This window comes from Drosophila tropicalis, unplaced genomic scaffold (genome assembly GCF_018151085.1).
Source record: "Drosophila tropicalis isolate 14030-0801.00 unplaced genomic scaffold, ASM1815108v1 contig_1009, whole genome shotgun sequence".
Classification (NCBI taxonomy): Eukaryota; Metazoa; Arthropoda; class Insecta; order Diptera; family Drosophilidae; genus Drosophila; species Drosophila tropicalis.
Window position 1 is genome coordinate 166715 of NW_027172367.1, and position 12976 is coordinate 179690.

General features: G+C 41.9%; 4 protein-coding genes across 4 annotated transcripts; 1 reads left to right on the forward strand and 3 right to left on the reverse strand.

Moving 5' to 3' along the window:
• Positions 1 to 8774: 8774 nt before the first annotated feature.
• Positions 8775 to 9585, reverse strand: LOC137586769 (uncharacterized). Its single transcript, XM_068302927.1, has one exon. It carries the CDS (start codon positions 9501 to 9503, stop codon positions 8775 to 8777), a length of 729 nt encoding a protein of 242 aa, XP_068159028.1. The 5' UTR covers positions 9504 to 9585.
• Positions 9586 to 9616: 31 nt separating this feature from the next.
• LOC137579882 (uncharacterized) lies at positions 9617 to 10572 on the reverse strand. Its single transcript, XM_068293785.1, has one exon. It carries the CDS (start codon positions 10417 to 10419, stop codon positions 9646 to 9648), a length of 774 nt encoding a protein of 257 aa, XP_068149886.1. The 5' UTR covers positions 10420 to 10572; the 3' UTR covers positions 9617 to 9645.
• Positions 10573 to 10593: 21 nt separating this feature from the next.
• Positions 10594 to 11372, reverse strand: LOC137579813 (uncharacterized). Its single transcript, XM_068293660.1, has one exon. The coding sequence runs from the start codon at positions 11362 to 11364 to the stop codon at positions 10612 to 10614; it is 753 nt and encodes a 250-aa protein (XP_068149761.1). The 5' UTR covers positions 11365 to 11372; the 3' UTR covers positions 10594 to 10611.
• Positions 11373 to 11585: 213 nt separating this feature from the next.
• On the forward strand, positions 11586 to 12510 carry LOC137587031 (uncharacterized). Its single transcript, XM_068303272.1, has one exon. It carries the CDS (start codon positions 11645 to 11647, stop codon positions 12467 to 12469), a length of 825 nt encoding a protein of 274 aa, XP_068159373.1. The 5' UTR covers positions 11586 to 11644; the 3' UTR covers positions 12470 to 12510.
• The last annotated feature ends 466 nt before the right edge of the window (positions 12511 to 12976 follow it).

Genomic DNA, 12976 nt, shown 5'->3' on the forward strand with positions numbered 1-12976 from the left:
TTGTCATATACAAGAGTGTGGGCCTTGGGGGTTCGGTGGTTGGTTTTCTGTATGGAGTTGAATTCGGGGCTGGGGCTGGGGTTGAGGTCGTCCTTAAACACTGAAATTGCTGCATCATCATGGCAGGCAACGGCATAGCATAGCGTCTAACTGCTTGGCTCGTTAATGTCCTCGTTCACGTCCTCCCGAATGCTTCGAGCCCTGAGCGGCTGCCTGCGAGTCTGCTAGTCTGCCTGCCTGTCTGTCTGTGTCTGTGACTAATGTGCACACCTGAATCGTTGCAGGATGCGCACAGGTGCAGGGCCCTGGGCGAAAACGAAATCAGCAGGCTGCCATCCTGAGGAACATTAACGCCAGGCTGTCTGCTGCAGTTTTTGCTTTTCGGGGCTGATCGATATGTGCCGATTAATCAGATGACTTTTGTCGCCTTCGAATTCTATTGACTTTGTCTTCTTGCACTTTGCTCTCCCAGGACATCATGCCGCGTCGAAGGTGTGAAAAATGTTTACGATTTCTCGCATTTGGTTTTTTTTCGCCAGAAACTGCACCCAGGGGAGTGGGGTTAGAGCTGGAATGCTGCTGTGATCGTGTTGTGTGTCCTCAAAGATTGGAAAATCGGGAGAACTAGGATCCCAGCTGCTGTGGGAAAGTGCCAATAATTGCAATTCATTTTTATTTTCCTAACATGGCTCAAGTAATTCCCATCCGAAGCAAAGGTCGGACCTTAGTTGGGGGAAACTTGAAATAATAATTTTCATTGTGGCTGGAATCGCATGAGATTTAGTGAAAAGACGTCAAAAATTGAGTATTTTTCTCGCTTTTCTTCTATTTAAAACAAAATGGCGTCTCGCAGACAAAATGGCCGAACGCTGACCCCACGCACACATATGCAAATACATGCATGTATACACATACATACATGCATGTGGATGTATACATATTTATTCAGGCAAAGTAGTTTTTATTTCACTTTTCAGTCTAACCAGTCGCATTTTGAGCGTTAAAACCAAACAAGCAAACAAACAAGTAAACAAAGTCACAGCCAACAGCGACAGCAGCAACTACAACAAATATGTGTTGTAATAAATTATGTTTGCTTAAAATTTATAGGCATATATAGGCATATACATACCGACAAACATATGTAAATACAATATATAGACCGACTCACATCCATATGCCAGCAAATGTGTGTGTGTGTGTGTGTGTGTGTGTGGTGTGTGTTGTGTATTTTGGTCCAATATTAATACCTCCATAATTAATGAGCGTTCGCTGGCCTCATGTGCAAAATGCATACCCTCCCACCCTTCCATCTACCCCGCTTCCATGAGTATATATGTGTGTATGTAATACATAAATGTATGTGTATGTATGTATTTGTTTATGCATTTTGTGGCTGACAGCATCTGTCACTAGCCAAACGGTCCAACGGAAGGGAACGTAAGGGAATTCTCGATCTACTGCCAGCGAATCTTTAGCGATTTAAATCATCAGTGTCAACACTGCATCTGATTTATAGAGTATTCGAAAGTACCATATCCTCGCCCCCCCCAAAGCATCGAAATTAGAGATATGGGACCTCGACTTTTGTCAAAGAGGATACCACAAGATGTGACCTTATTAGATAAACCATCAAAGTTTAAGAATCAAGTATAATATATATCATTTATTTCACATGAAGACCATTGTACCTACAATGTGAAATAGGACCTCTTATAGTCAACTTTTAATTTTAAAGACTTAAAAAATGTGTGTTTCCCTACGCAACGTGGGAATAATTTTGTTTTTTATTAATGTAAAATCGATTAAGTTGTTCGAAGCCACACTCGAAACTTTGTCATGTCAATTTCATTTAATTAAATCGAAAAATGGTAAAAATGATGGTTAACAAAAACGATGAAATAGAATATACACACATACATACATATACATATGTCCGTTGAATGTTCTTCTATTCAGAGTGAATGAAAGGTTTGATATAATAGGAGCCAACTGGCAGGCAGACTGTCGGGCAGCCGTGAACCTTGACAATTATCTTCACACATCCGCCCGATGCCGATTCCAGGATAATCCGCTTGCACTTAATGTGCGTCCTCGAGTCCTTCTTCGCAAGGGGAGTGGGGTGGAGTGAAGGGGAGTGGAGTGTGTGACCTCTTTTGTGTCAATCATGAAGACTATGAACATATAACCCGCGTTCAATCATTTTTGGTGAAAAGGAAACGAAAGCAGGCTTACCTACCCACTCACTCACTCACACACTCACTCGCTCAGTCATTCATTCATTCGCTCATTCTCTTGTCTCTTATGTACTCCGCACAATAATCGAATAAGTCGCGTATTCATCAAGAAAATAAATCCAGATCCGCACATGTCCAACTCCTTAGTCGACGACGACACAAAGACGAAGAAGCTCCTGATGCAGGCCGAGTTGCAATTGCCGTTGCAATCAAAGAAGGAAAATGTCAGGATTTGTGTGTTCTCTTTATCAATTGCGCGAAAAATTTGAAAAAAGGAAAGCGGGCGGAAAACTCTCATGTGTGTGCATAGTGCTTGGCGGTGGTGGTGAAGGGGGAACCAATTGAAACTCAATCACGGCTTAGAATTGAAATGATATAATACTTTTATTGTAGCCACCATTTGGCCAGGCAGAATCCGCTTAGAGTTTCCTAGATATTCTTTCTTGTTTGAAATAAAAAAAGGTTTTTTACTCTTTTTGTTGATTGCCTTTGCAATCGGCGGCAGTGGGCAGGAAAATCAAATTAAAATATAAAATTTTAATGACCACCGGCCCTGGCCTTTTGTTCTAGGCCAACACATTTCGGCCAATATACGCGCTGTTTGCGGTTCGCTGGTTCAATCAGCGATATGACATAATGCGTTTTGCTTTACGTTACATTGCGTTGCAACTGGCTGACTCCTGCCACCTCCTGTCCCCCCACGTAATTCATTAAAAAAGTTAATTTCGCCATCCGCCACTGCGCCGAGCTGATTGTGCGCTGATTATGGTCAGCAGAAAGGATGTGACGCCTTATGGGCCATTCCGATCAATTCATTATGTTTGTAGTGACACTCTTGGGATGCATAATTTATGCATAGTGGCAGCGATTTAAAGTTCCACATCAAATTAAATTCTCGAAACTACAAATGGGAACTCGGCCTCTGAAAATACTCGCTTCTCTCGACACTTTATCCAATTATCATCAATATACTTAATCGTTGAAGGCTCTCTCTCCTGCCTACCGCGAAGAAAACTTTTACCTTTTTTAAGGCTACCATAAAAATACTTTAATTAAATTTCACATCCCTTTCTTCATTTTTTCCCTTTTTATATTTTGTTTTTGTTTTTGTTTTTGGGCGACCCTGGCAAGCCTTCAACTACGACCGGAACACTGGCATAAAGCGCTGGACCATTAATCATTCAAATTACCCATACATCATCATTACCAGCAATCCTCTCTCCTGGCACCTTTCTGTCTGCCAACCGAAAAAAATAAAACGGGAAAAAAATGAAGATGAAAATCTCTTCAACAAGACAAAAAGAAAAATTTCTGAAATTATTCAATGAGGGCGGTCTCAATTAGTTTCTGGGCAGGTAGGGTAGGTAACACACATTTTTCCATTTACCTGTTTCTTTTTTCCAACTCTCCTGTCGAAATTCTTAGACGAAACGGCGGCGGCGTCAAACGGCTTCCACGAATGCCACGAAAAAGGCAGCACCATCATCACTTCGAAGGCATTAGAGCCAAGGCAAGGATCAAGGAAGCTTAACAAAAATTAAAAATACCATTTCCTTCTCCGGCTGCGAATGTTACTCATGGGCTAAACTACAGTTTGCCGTACTTTTCGGCCGTAGTTATGCACATTCCATTTCACAAATATGCAAATGCCCTTGGAACTAAATATTTGTGAAAATGTAAAGAAACGCAACATTTTGACTAATTGTTCATTATTTCTCATTCTTCACTTCGACATTAAAGAGTCTTAGTGAAATAGTTTGAAATATTATGTATAGAAATATTTGTTAATAACTGTTAATAAAAAATGTTAATATTGGGAATCTAATTGAAAGCCAAAATAACCAAAGGTACGAAAACATTTCGGTTTCTGGCTTGGGGAGTCTGTTCTGACACCTTCTTGAAAATGTTGCATATCATAAATTATAAGGAAACTACATGATAACCGAAACTGTCACCAATTGAATTATACAGTTTCAGTTTCCATATGCAAATTACAGAAAGACAGAGAGGTAGAAAAGGTAGAAGCAGCCAATATATTTAGGATTTTGCCACACCTCTAATGCCTCCTGTCAGATTGTCGCCCAGGTAGAGGTAACAAATGAGGAACATGGATATACTGCAGCTCAACTCAAGTGTCTAGTTCATCGAGTTGATGTGCAATTCCATATGTGGAGGACTTGCATCACCCCATCTGACTTTCATCGCTAAAGAGCGTTAACTAACCGCAGCGAATGATCAAATATCGAAAATCAATGCCGTAACCTCATTGTCGGGCATAATTAAAAACCACAGATATGAAGTGTAAGGGGAAGAGGGAACGGCAGAGGGCAGAGGCAGGGCTGCCGCTAAAGGTGGTGTCGCATTAAAAGGATGTCAAAGGCAGCCTGCGGTCGAATCTGATGTTACCAGAGTTGAAATTCTCTCACGAGTGCCATCCACTCCACTCCACTCCATTCCACCGTGAACTGAAAAGGGAATACGGGGTATGAACAAATTGGAAAGACATTTAAATGTGTCTACCACTAAAACAAAAAGTAATTCGCTCGAGGGGCGATTCTGGGTTCGCATTTCGGATTCGGGTCGACCGCAGCTTCCGAAACCTATTTGGGTTATATTTGAGTCAAGTCTGACTCGGAGTTTTGTGTTACTTCCCAGTCTCAATGTCAACTGTGGAAATTTCTCAAGCGTGACAACAAGAAGAAATAAGTTACATTGACTTTCAACGGAAGCCGAAGCCGGAGCCGGAGACAGGCAGTCAGAGCCAGAGCCAAAGTCAGACTGTTTAGGGTCGAAGAATCTTCGTTTTCTCGGTTTTCAGTGGTTCACCACCTTGGCTTAGAGGAGGGGAGGCGTCTTTGTTTTGCCGGTTGGTCTAGTCCACAACTTGATTTTAATTATTGCATTTATGCTGTGCCGACAAATTTGTGGTAATTGAATATTTGGGAACCTAAACTAAGGTCGGTCTGGTTTGTCCTGTTCCATGTAGCCACTCGAGCTCACATGCCTTCTGATTTATTCATTCACTTTCAGTTCCCTCGAAGTGATGAAGTCAATGTGCAATTGGGCCAACTTACCCCTTTTTTGTTACACAATCATATTGTAATTAGTGTGATGAGTTATAGTTTTCTTTGTCAGTGGGTTAAAAACTTGTTATCATTCCAGGACATGGTCCTTCTGTTGACCACCCAATGAGGTCTAGTTACAACCGGATTAGATGTGTCGAAGTCCTTACAAAATTTCTTTCAAGTTCTTCCAGAAGTCGACTAAGATCAAAGGATAAGCTCAAACTTGTCGAATTAACGTGGAATATAAATTGAAACTAAAATTGGTAGTTTGTAAAAATGTATGTGGATTCTTAATAGACCAAAGAACGATTTTTTTTGGTTTTTGTTTTGGTCTCTCACCGTTACAACTTATTGTAAATTGTTTTTTAATTAATTTACCTAAGGATTTTCGCTCAGAAACTGTGTAAAATTTATTACGAATTCAATTTGTATCTTTTGCGTTAATTGGGTTTGCTTGTTTGTTTGTTGTTGCAATTGCTCCTTCTATGTAGGTTTCGCCTCAGGTGCTGAGAAAGACCTTTCTCGTTTGAGCTGACATTTTTGTCAATATTTTCATACACGGAGTCTTGGGCCATAAGGAAAAACAAACAAACATGTTTAAAATAACAAATTAGCATAGACCCGAACCAAGCACATCAATTGCTTGCTCGAGGGAAGGGGAGACGTCGAGACTAAAACAACAAATGCCTCCAGCGCTTGACAGTCAGGGAGGACGGAAAAGAGAGGTGTGAGGGCTACCAATTTGGTACGCTCACTCCTCAAGATCGGACAATTGCATGTGCTGGGCCCTGCCACCACTACTCAGCCAGTTACATCAATCACCATCAAAGCCGTCATCGTCATCATCATCGTGATCATCATCAGCCACACTCATCGCCATCGCCATCGCCATAGCCATCGACTTCGACATTCCCAAAATGGCGCATTGGCGCGTTAATGATGCCGACTTTGAAATTTTACCGACGCGCCCACAAGAGTGTGCAAAAGTTGGAAAATAAATAAAAATAAAAAAAAATAAAAGCGAAAAAAACGCAAGTGTCGTTTTGAAGTTTCATCAGCGCGGGTCACATTCGTCATTGGGCAAACAAATAAAGGGGACGACGACGATGGAGCTGACAGATAATTTTTTGTTCACTTCGTGAATGATGTGCGAACAAGTTGTAATTATTTCGCATTAAGCTTTAGAACGCAGTTGGTGTTGAATATGCCGAAGGCTGGTTGGTTCATTGAAATGTTGATGCTGGGGCAGTTCGTGAGGAGGACCTACTTGCAGGCGGCACTTTGTCAACTGTTTCGGAGAGAACGTGAAAGGAACTTTCAACGAGGTCGTAACAGACGCTCTGCAAATCTTAAGCTCTGAGTTATGCCAACCTTCTTATGAATGATATATGAAGACTTTGTGTCATGGCACTGGGTAGCCCGAAGATTAAGCGAATTTCACGCGGAATACTTCACATAATTATTAACAGATTGAATTGCGGTTAGGCGAGATTTTCAAGTACACTATCTGGCAAGAGTCACTTTTAGTATAGTCGACATGTTATACATACATATATGTATATATGTAGATATGTAATATTAGAAGATCTACTCAAATTATGGTTCGAGTGAATGACATTCCACCACCTAACCGCCAAATTACCAGTTATCTCGCAACAAATCAAACTTGGCTCTGACTCTGACACATTTCGTTGCATTTAATTAAACCAAAATGCTTTCGATTGCCTATTTTCCCACGCCAAAAGTCGTTAGCAGAGTTGGTTCTAAGGGGAGGCGGTCCAGCTCCACACCCCGACGCAACTCGAGTCGGCTCGACTTACACGATACTTCCATACTTCCGCATTTTGTCACCGGAAAGGTAAATCACAAAAGCAATTTCTGACCACGCAACAAGCGCGTAAATATTCTACCTTTATTTTTTACATTTAGCATTTTCATAATTCCGTTTTTCGGGGTGAAAATTACAGAAAATAGCGCAAGTTTTTCCAACCCCCCTGACGGCGATGACCAAACGGTGGTGGTGGCCTGTGTGTAACTATGCAGCAGCTATGGAAGAAGGTAGGTAGCAAGGTAACGCGCTAACCACCGCGAGTCGCGGACGTTTAATTGCATTCGATATGCGGCGCTTTTTCGTGAAAATTTCCCACGATTTTCATTTTTCCTGCCAAGTAACTAGATCAGCTTCAGATGCTTCGATAGAAAGCTGCTGCAATTGTTACACCCCTGATCTGATCATCGTCATCGCCATCATCATCCTTGACGTCTTGGGTCGACGCTGCCGCCGTAGTAAGCATTTATGCCCGTCGATTGTTTTCGCGACTGACCGCGACGTTGAAACAAAAAAGGGTTGGGTGTGGGTATCTTCCACTGATAGCAGAAGGCAAACCTAGATGGACAGGCATACCCGTAGCCTGAGATTTGTGTGACTCATAACGAGTTTCCTTTCGCCTCGCTTGGACCTTAAGTGGATCGCGCATTGTTACGCGCGCAGCAAACGCCTTGGCATCCTTTGTCTTCCAGTCTAGATGTGTGTTTTTTTTTGGGCGCAGCTGTCTCTTTGTTTGCGTTGGACAGCGGCGAGTTCTTTTAATTGAATCCTGTTTGGATTCCAGTAGGAAGAACGGCTTCAGTTACGCCACCCAGCTTAGCGGTGCATCCCAAGACGAAGAAAGAGATACTTTATGTAAATTTTCTATAAGTACTATAGTTACTTTTTCTTCTGTTCCCGTTTAATCCAGTTTAAATCGATGGGCGATTGTCTTATTCGCTAAACGAAAAAGGACCCACTGAGGGTTGCAATGTCCTGGAGACAAGGCACTCAAGTAATTTTAAAAGTGGTCTTTGCATCGATATTCATATTTATCCAGTTTGTTAATTTCGTAATCGGGAAGTTTACTTTTGGGAAACGTTTCGTTCGTTTCTTATTGTTATATTTAAACAGTTTGCACCGACAAGCCCAAGTCACGAGCAACAGATGGTAAATATTAAACAAAAGGAATAAAGGTATACAAATGTACACATGTACATACGTATATATGTATCTCTCTATACTTATTTGTTTATTTTATTGAAATAATTTTTGGAATGATTTAACCACATTCCTATGTCCGGCTGAATCATTCAAGTAACTAAGTGAATGAATGCCCGGACTATATCACACACCCACCGCCCAGCAACGACAATTGGCACACGTTTCACTGTCAGTCAGTCATTAAGGTAGCTGGAGGTACAAGATTCTTCCAAATTGCAAACCCCAACGACATCTGCCAAAAATTTCAAAGATATCACCAAGATTTGTTGTATCCCTCTATCTAAATCGAAGGACGATAATGAATAATGGAAATGTATTTAAAGTGCTGATTGATTGACATATGATTTGTAAATAAAGAACTTTAAGTTTAAGTCATACATAGTTTGCCTTGAGTTCTTTTATTTTATTTTATGAGAAATGTATGAAGATATATTGATTAGCTCAAATAATGGAGTCGCAACCCAAATCATAGTGCTGCAGGGACAGGGCTAAGATGCGCTCCTGTAGTATCATGTAGGCAAAGAACAAAAGGACGCTCAGGAAGAGGTACTCGTTTTTGGGAACATCGAATTGCCGATCATGTATGATTGTGGCCGTGTACATCACCATGCTGACAGCGACCAGAGCAAAGTAGTTTCTTACCAATGTGTAGAAGGACATGTTGTGTATGAAATAGGAATTGACAAAAAATGCAATAATCAAGATGTTGGCCACGGCCACCAGCAGACTGAGCAGCAGATCGCCGGGCACCAAACGCATGGGAAAGTAGGCACCCCAAAAGCATGAGCCCACTACCAAAGCGACGACTATGACGTTGATATAGAAATTTGGCAAAACTCCCGACGTGTGCTGCTGTTCCATGAGGATATAGATGCTAGAGCCCTCAACAATTGTGGCAATTAAGAGTACGTTTATGGGAAACTTGCGTCCCGTTGCTGTCCAGGCCAACGTCGAAATGCCAATGAAAGTGCAAATGAGCCACCATCCGTATAGATCTTTTGGCATTCGTTGCAACCCTTCTGTTTTAAGGAACACACCCACAATGATCCACTGGATTAGTGCCACAAGGGCGAAGAGCACTGCCAAAGCATAGACACGAAGGGTGTGGCTTATATGTTCATCTTGGGGCACTCCGTACACTCGAACTTCCGGATCAGAGTCTCGATACATAATGAGACTCAGAATCAAAGAGATAAATACAAAACAGTCATAGTTAATTGACAAATAACACAAACAAAATTTGTTGATAATTTCGTTAATCTTTTGGTTTAATTACCGCGAGGCAGTGCTGCTCGTTGGTAAGGTGGTACTCTCATAATAGATAATAGTTGTCAAATGCATAGAAGTAGCACAGGCAATATAGTAGGAGAACGAAATGGACGTAGAAGTTTTCCGCACAGCCGAGAGCATCGTGAATAGGAACGAACTCGAATCGACCGTGTATGAGCTGGGCATGAAAGGGAACCAATACGATTACCATAATAAATAGCAGCACGCAGAATCCCAAGAGAATGTCCAACCTCTTATTGACCAAGTAGATAATGCCGAGTACGAAAAGTACCACGAATCCCAGTAGCACAGTGCATCCCGTACAAATGAGATTGGGCAAGAGTATTTGTGGACAAAAAGCGCCACATACGTGCAACAATATCATCAGTACGAAAGCAATTGCCAAGGATACCAGCAAAGCGGAAAAAGGCACAGACTCTTGCAAGTACATTCCGTAGATCGTTATAAATATAACCAACAGCACCGTGATAATCCAGTTGATGGGAAAGATAAAGCGAGTCATGGGACAACAGCAGAGTATCGACATGCAGACAAAGGCGCAGATGATCCAAACATAAGCGGGCACTGTCCACGCCTGGGTCACACTGAACTGGGTCCCTGAGGCAACAATCCACGTTATGGCAGAGAGCATAACAAACACTATGGCAACGAAGTAGACATTTCTTATAAACAAGCGCATCGTTTCCGGAGTGATAAGAATTATAACTTCTTCCTGCTGCTCCACATCCTGGGGATTGCGTCCGCCTTCTCCCGCCCATCGATACTGCAGATTGCGCCGTTGCGGTGGTTGTGACATCTTGTCACAACAAAAACAATAAAATTTCGGTTTTGATATTTTCGTTGACAATAAAATCCAAATAATGGAAAAATGTCTAAATAAATTCGATAGATATTACAGCAAACTCGCAGGAGTTAAAAAGAAAAAGGATATCGTATTAGGTCAGGCTTCGATATGAATTATGTATGTCTGTAATATTCTTAGCCACTTTCACGGCGTATAGTTTTCCTCTTCGGCATCACCAATAGTAGTTAGGTAACACAAACAACAAAAGAATATGATAGAATGCAAGTACAGGGTAAGAATGCAGATAATCAAATGATGCTTTGGAACTACCTCGACAATTGTCATCCGCCCATGATTGAATTGAGCCTGTATGGGAATGGCCACAATGAGCATGACAAACAGCGTGATCATGAAGGCATGAAGAGCAAATCGACTGCTCGTAAATAGCTGAACGATACCAACGACAATGAGGAATACCAGAAGGATAATCATTAGACAAGTGGAGCAGACTCCGCCCGGCAGAAGCTCCTGCGGGCACTTGGCTCCGGAGAAATTTAATATCAACACCAGGACTGTAGTCAGCACTACCATCAGCACCACAGTGAGCAAAGTGAAAGAGTAGACTAGGCAACCGCCAGCTACAATCGTACATAGTAATACAACGGCGGCCAAAATCCAATTGCAGGGCGTACAGTAGGCGGCTTTCGGTATGCAGTTTAGCACTACCATTATGATAAAAATTACAATGACAAGAGCGTAGGGCGGTACCGGCAGGAGCTTGGACATATTGATGCTCGCCGCCGAGATGAAAACCCACACCAAGACAGTTAGAGTTATAAAACCAAGCCCATAGTGGTATATGCTGTGGATGAATGTTGTAAGTTCCTCTTCGGGATCATTTTCGGGGACTGTCTGCGTATTATCATCTCTCTCGCGTAATGTAGGTGATCTTGACATCGAACAAATAAAAATCTTCGTGTATTAACTGACAATTGTGACATGGCCAATTTGCTTCACCTTAATGTTATAAAGTCAGAAAGCTAATAACTGTGGGTCGCAATAAAGATGTAAGTGAGCAAATGAACTACGAAATACCCAAGATATTTAGGATTTGTTCCAAATAGAATTTCCTTGCTGATTTTAGTTCCGGAAAGAAGCTCTTTCTTGGCCGAACCTAACCTAAGAAGTGCTTTGATCAAATTGTCAAAATTTGTAGTTATTAACCCATTTTATAAATATGTTTAGATCCGAGCTGCAACCGGGCATGCCGCTGTATCACTTTCCAAGGCCAACCCAACTCCAGATTCTACAGCAAAGAGTCGAGGAAAACCAACAGCGTCGACCCCAGCCCCAGCCGCTCTTTGTCGTCCAGAATGTCCAAGCCCCATCGGACGCAGGCAATGACCGGGCTGAAGAGGTGGTGCTTTTTATGAGACGATGCTATATGACAGCCGGTCTATTCATTGTGGTCACAGCCTGGCAGTGGATGATCCTTTCGTATGTGTTGAAACAGGACAGCAACTATATAATAGGCGGATTCATCTCTCTCGTCTGCTCGCTCGCAGTACTCGTTGTATTCACCATTTTCGCGCAGTTCCGCCAAAATGTCGCATTCAGTTGCATATTGGGTTGGCTTTTCGTGCAGACGGCTGCCATGGGAATTGTCCTTATGATGCCCGAACGCTCGCTGGAGCACATCTGCCTTACCATGTTGGTGGCTCTGGCGGTTTTAGTTTTCTGCTACTTTCTAGGCGCATGGGTGCCTAAGGTGGTTCTGCCTGGTGAGATCACAGTCTTCCTATCTCTGATTTTTTTCATGGTGATGAGTATCATTCTACTGACTCTTTTTCTTGTGACGGATCAGCCTAAGTACAAAACGCTATTCTTCCTACTGTTGGCTGTCTTCCTGGTCCCAACATCCATTTACCATTCACAGATTACCCATGGCCGACGATTTCCAGTGCCCTCCAAGGAATACATCAACTTTGCCGTGTCAGTTTACGTACATTTCCTAATGTTCTTCGCTTCCATTTATTACAGTATGTGGGCATGGCAGTGGTAACAGCTCCTTGTGGCAATAAAGGCAACTATGATTTTTTACAATGCGTTCTTATTCTAGTTTGTATACTTGTTTCGATGCCATCAATGAGTTTACATGTTTGTGAGTATTTTATTAAGTTGTTAAAGTTAAATTATAAACTATGAGCGGTTAGTTTAAAGATTCCTCTCAGGACCTCTTTGATAGTTTTTTCTGCCTTACAGGACGTTGTTAATTTCAACACGAATATTAAGAACGTCCTTAGAATTATCGAAAATTATTTCACTACAGCCAATTTGCTTGTATATGCATTTGAGGATTGTCAGAAATCACCCCAATATCGGGCTCAAGTTCAGTGAAGCATGTGCGAGATCATCAGCAACAAGAGAATAAACCGAAAAATATATGCCACAATAGGGAAAATGCTAAGTAGCAGCGATCAAAGCTAACAAAAACATGCACAAAAGGATTCTTACTCCTTTCTCCCTTATTCCTTTTCTCTTACATTGTTTGTTGTTATTTTGCTGATCG

Bases quoted from the DNA above. Each gene is read 5' to 3' on its own strand.
- LOC137587031 (XM_068303272.1), top strand. From the start codon at position 11,645: ATGTTTAGATCCGAGCTGCAACCGGGCATGCCGCTGTATCACTTTCCA.
- LOC137579813 (XM_068293660.1), bottom strand. From the start codon at position 11,364: ATGTCAAGATCACCTACATTACGCGAGAGAGATGATAATACGCAGACA.
- LOC137586769 (XM_068302927.1), bottom strand. From the start codon at position 9,503: ATGTATCGAGACTCTGATCCGGAAGTTCGAGTGTACGGAGTGCCCCAA.
- LOC137579882 (XM_068293785.1), bottom strand. From the start codon at position 10,419: ATGTCACAACCACCGCAACGGCGCAATCTGCAGTATCGATGGGCGGGA.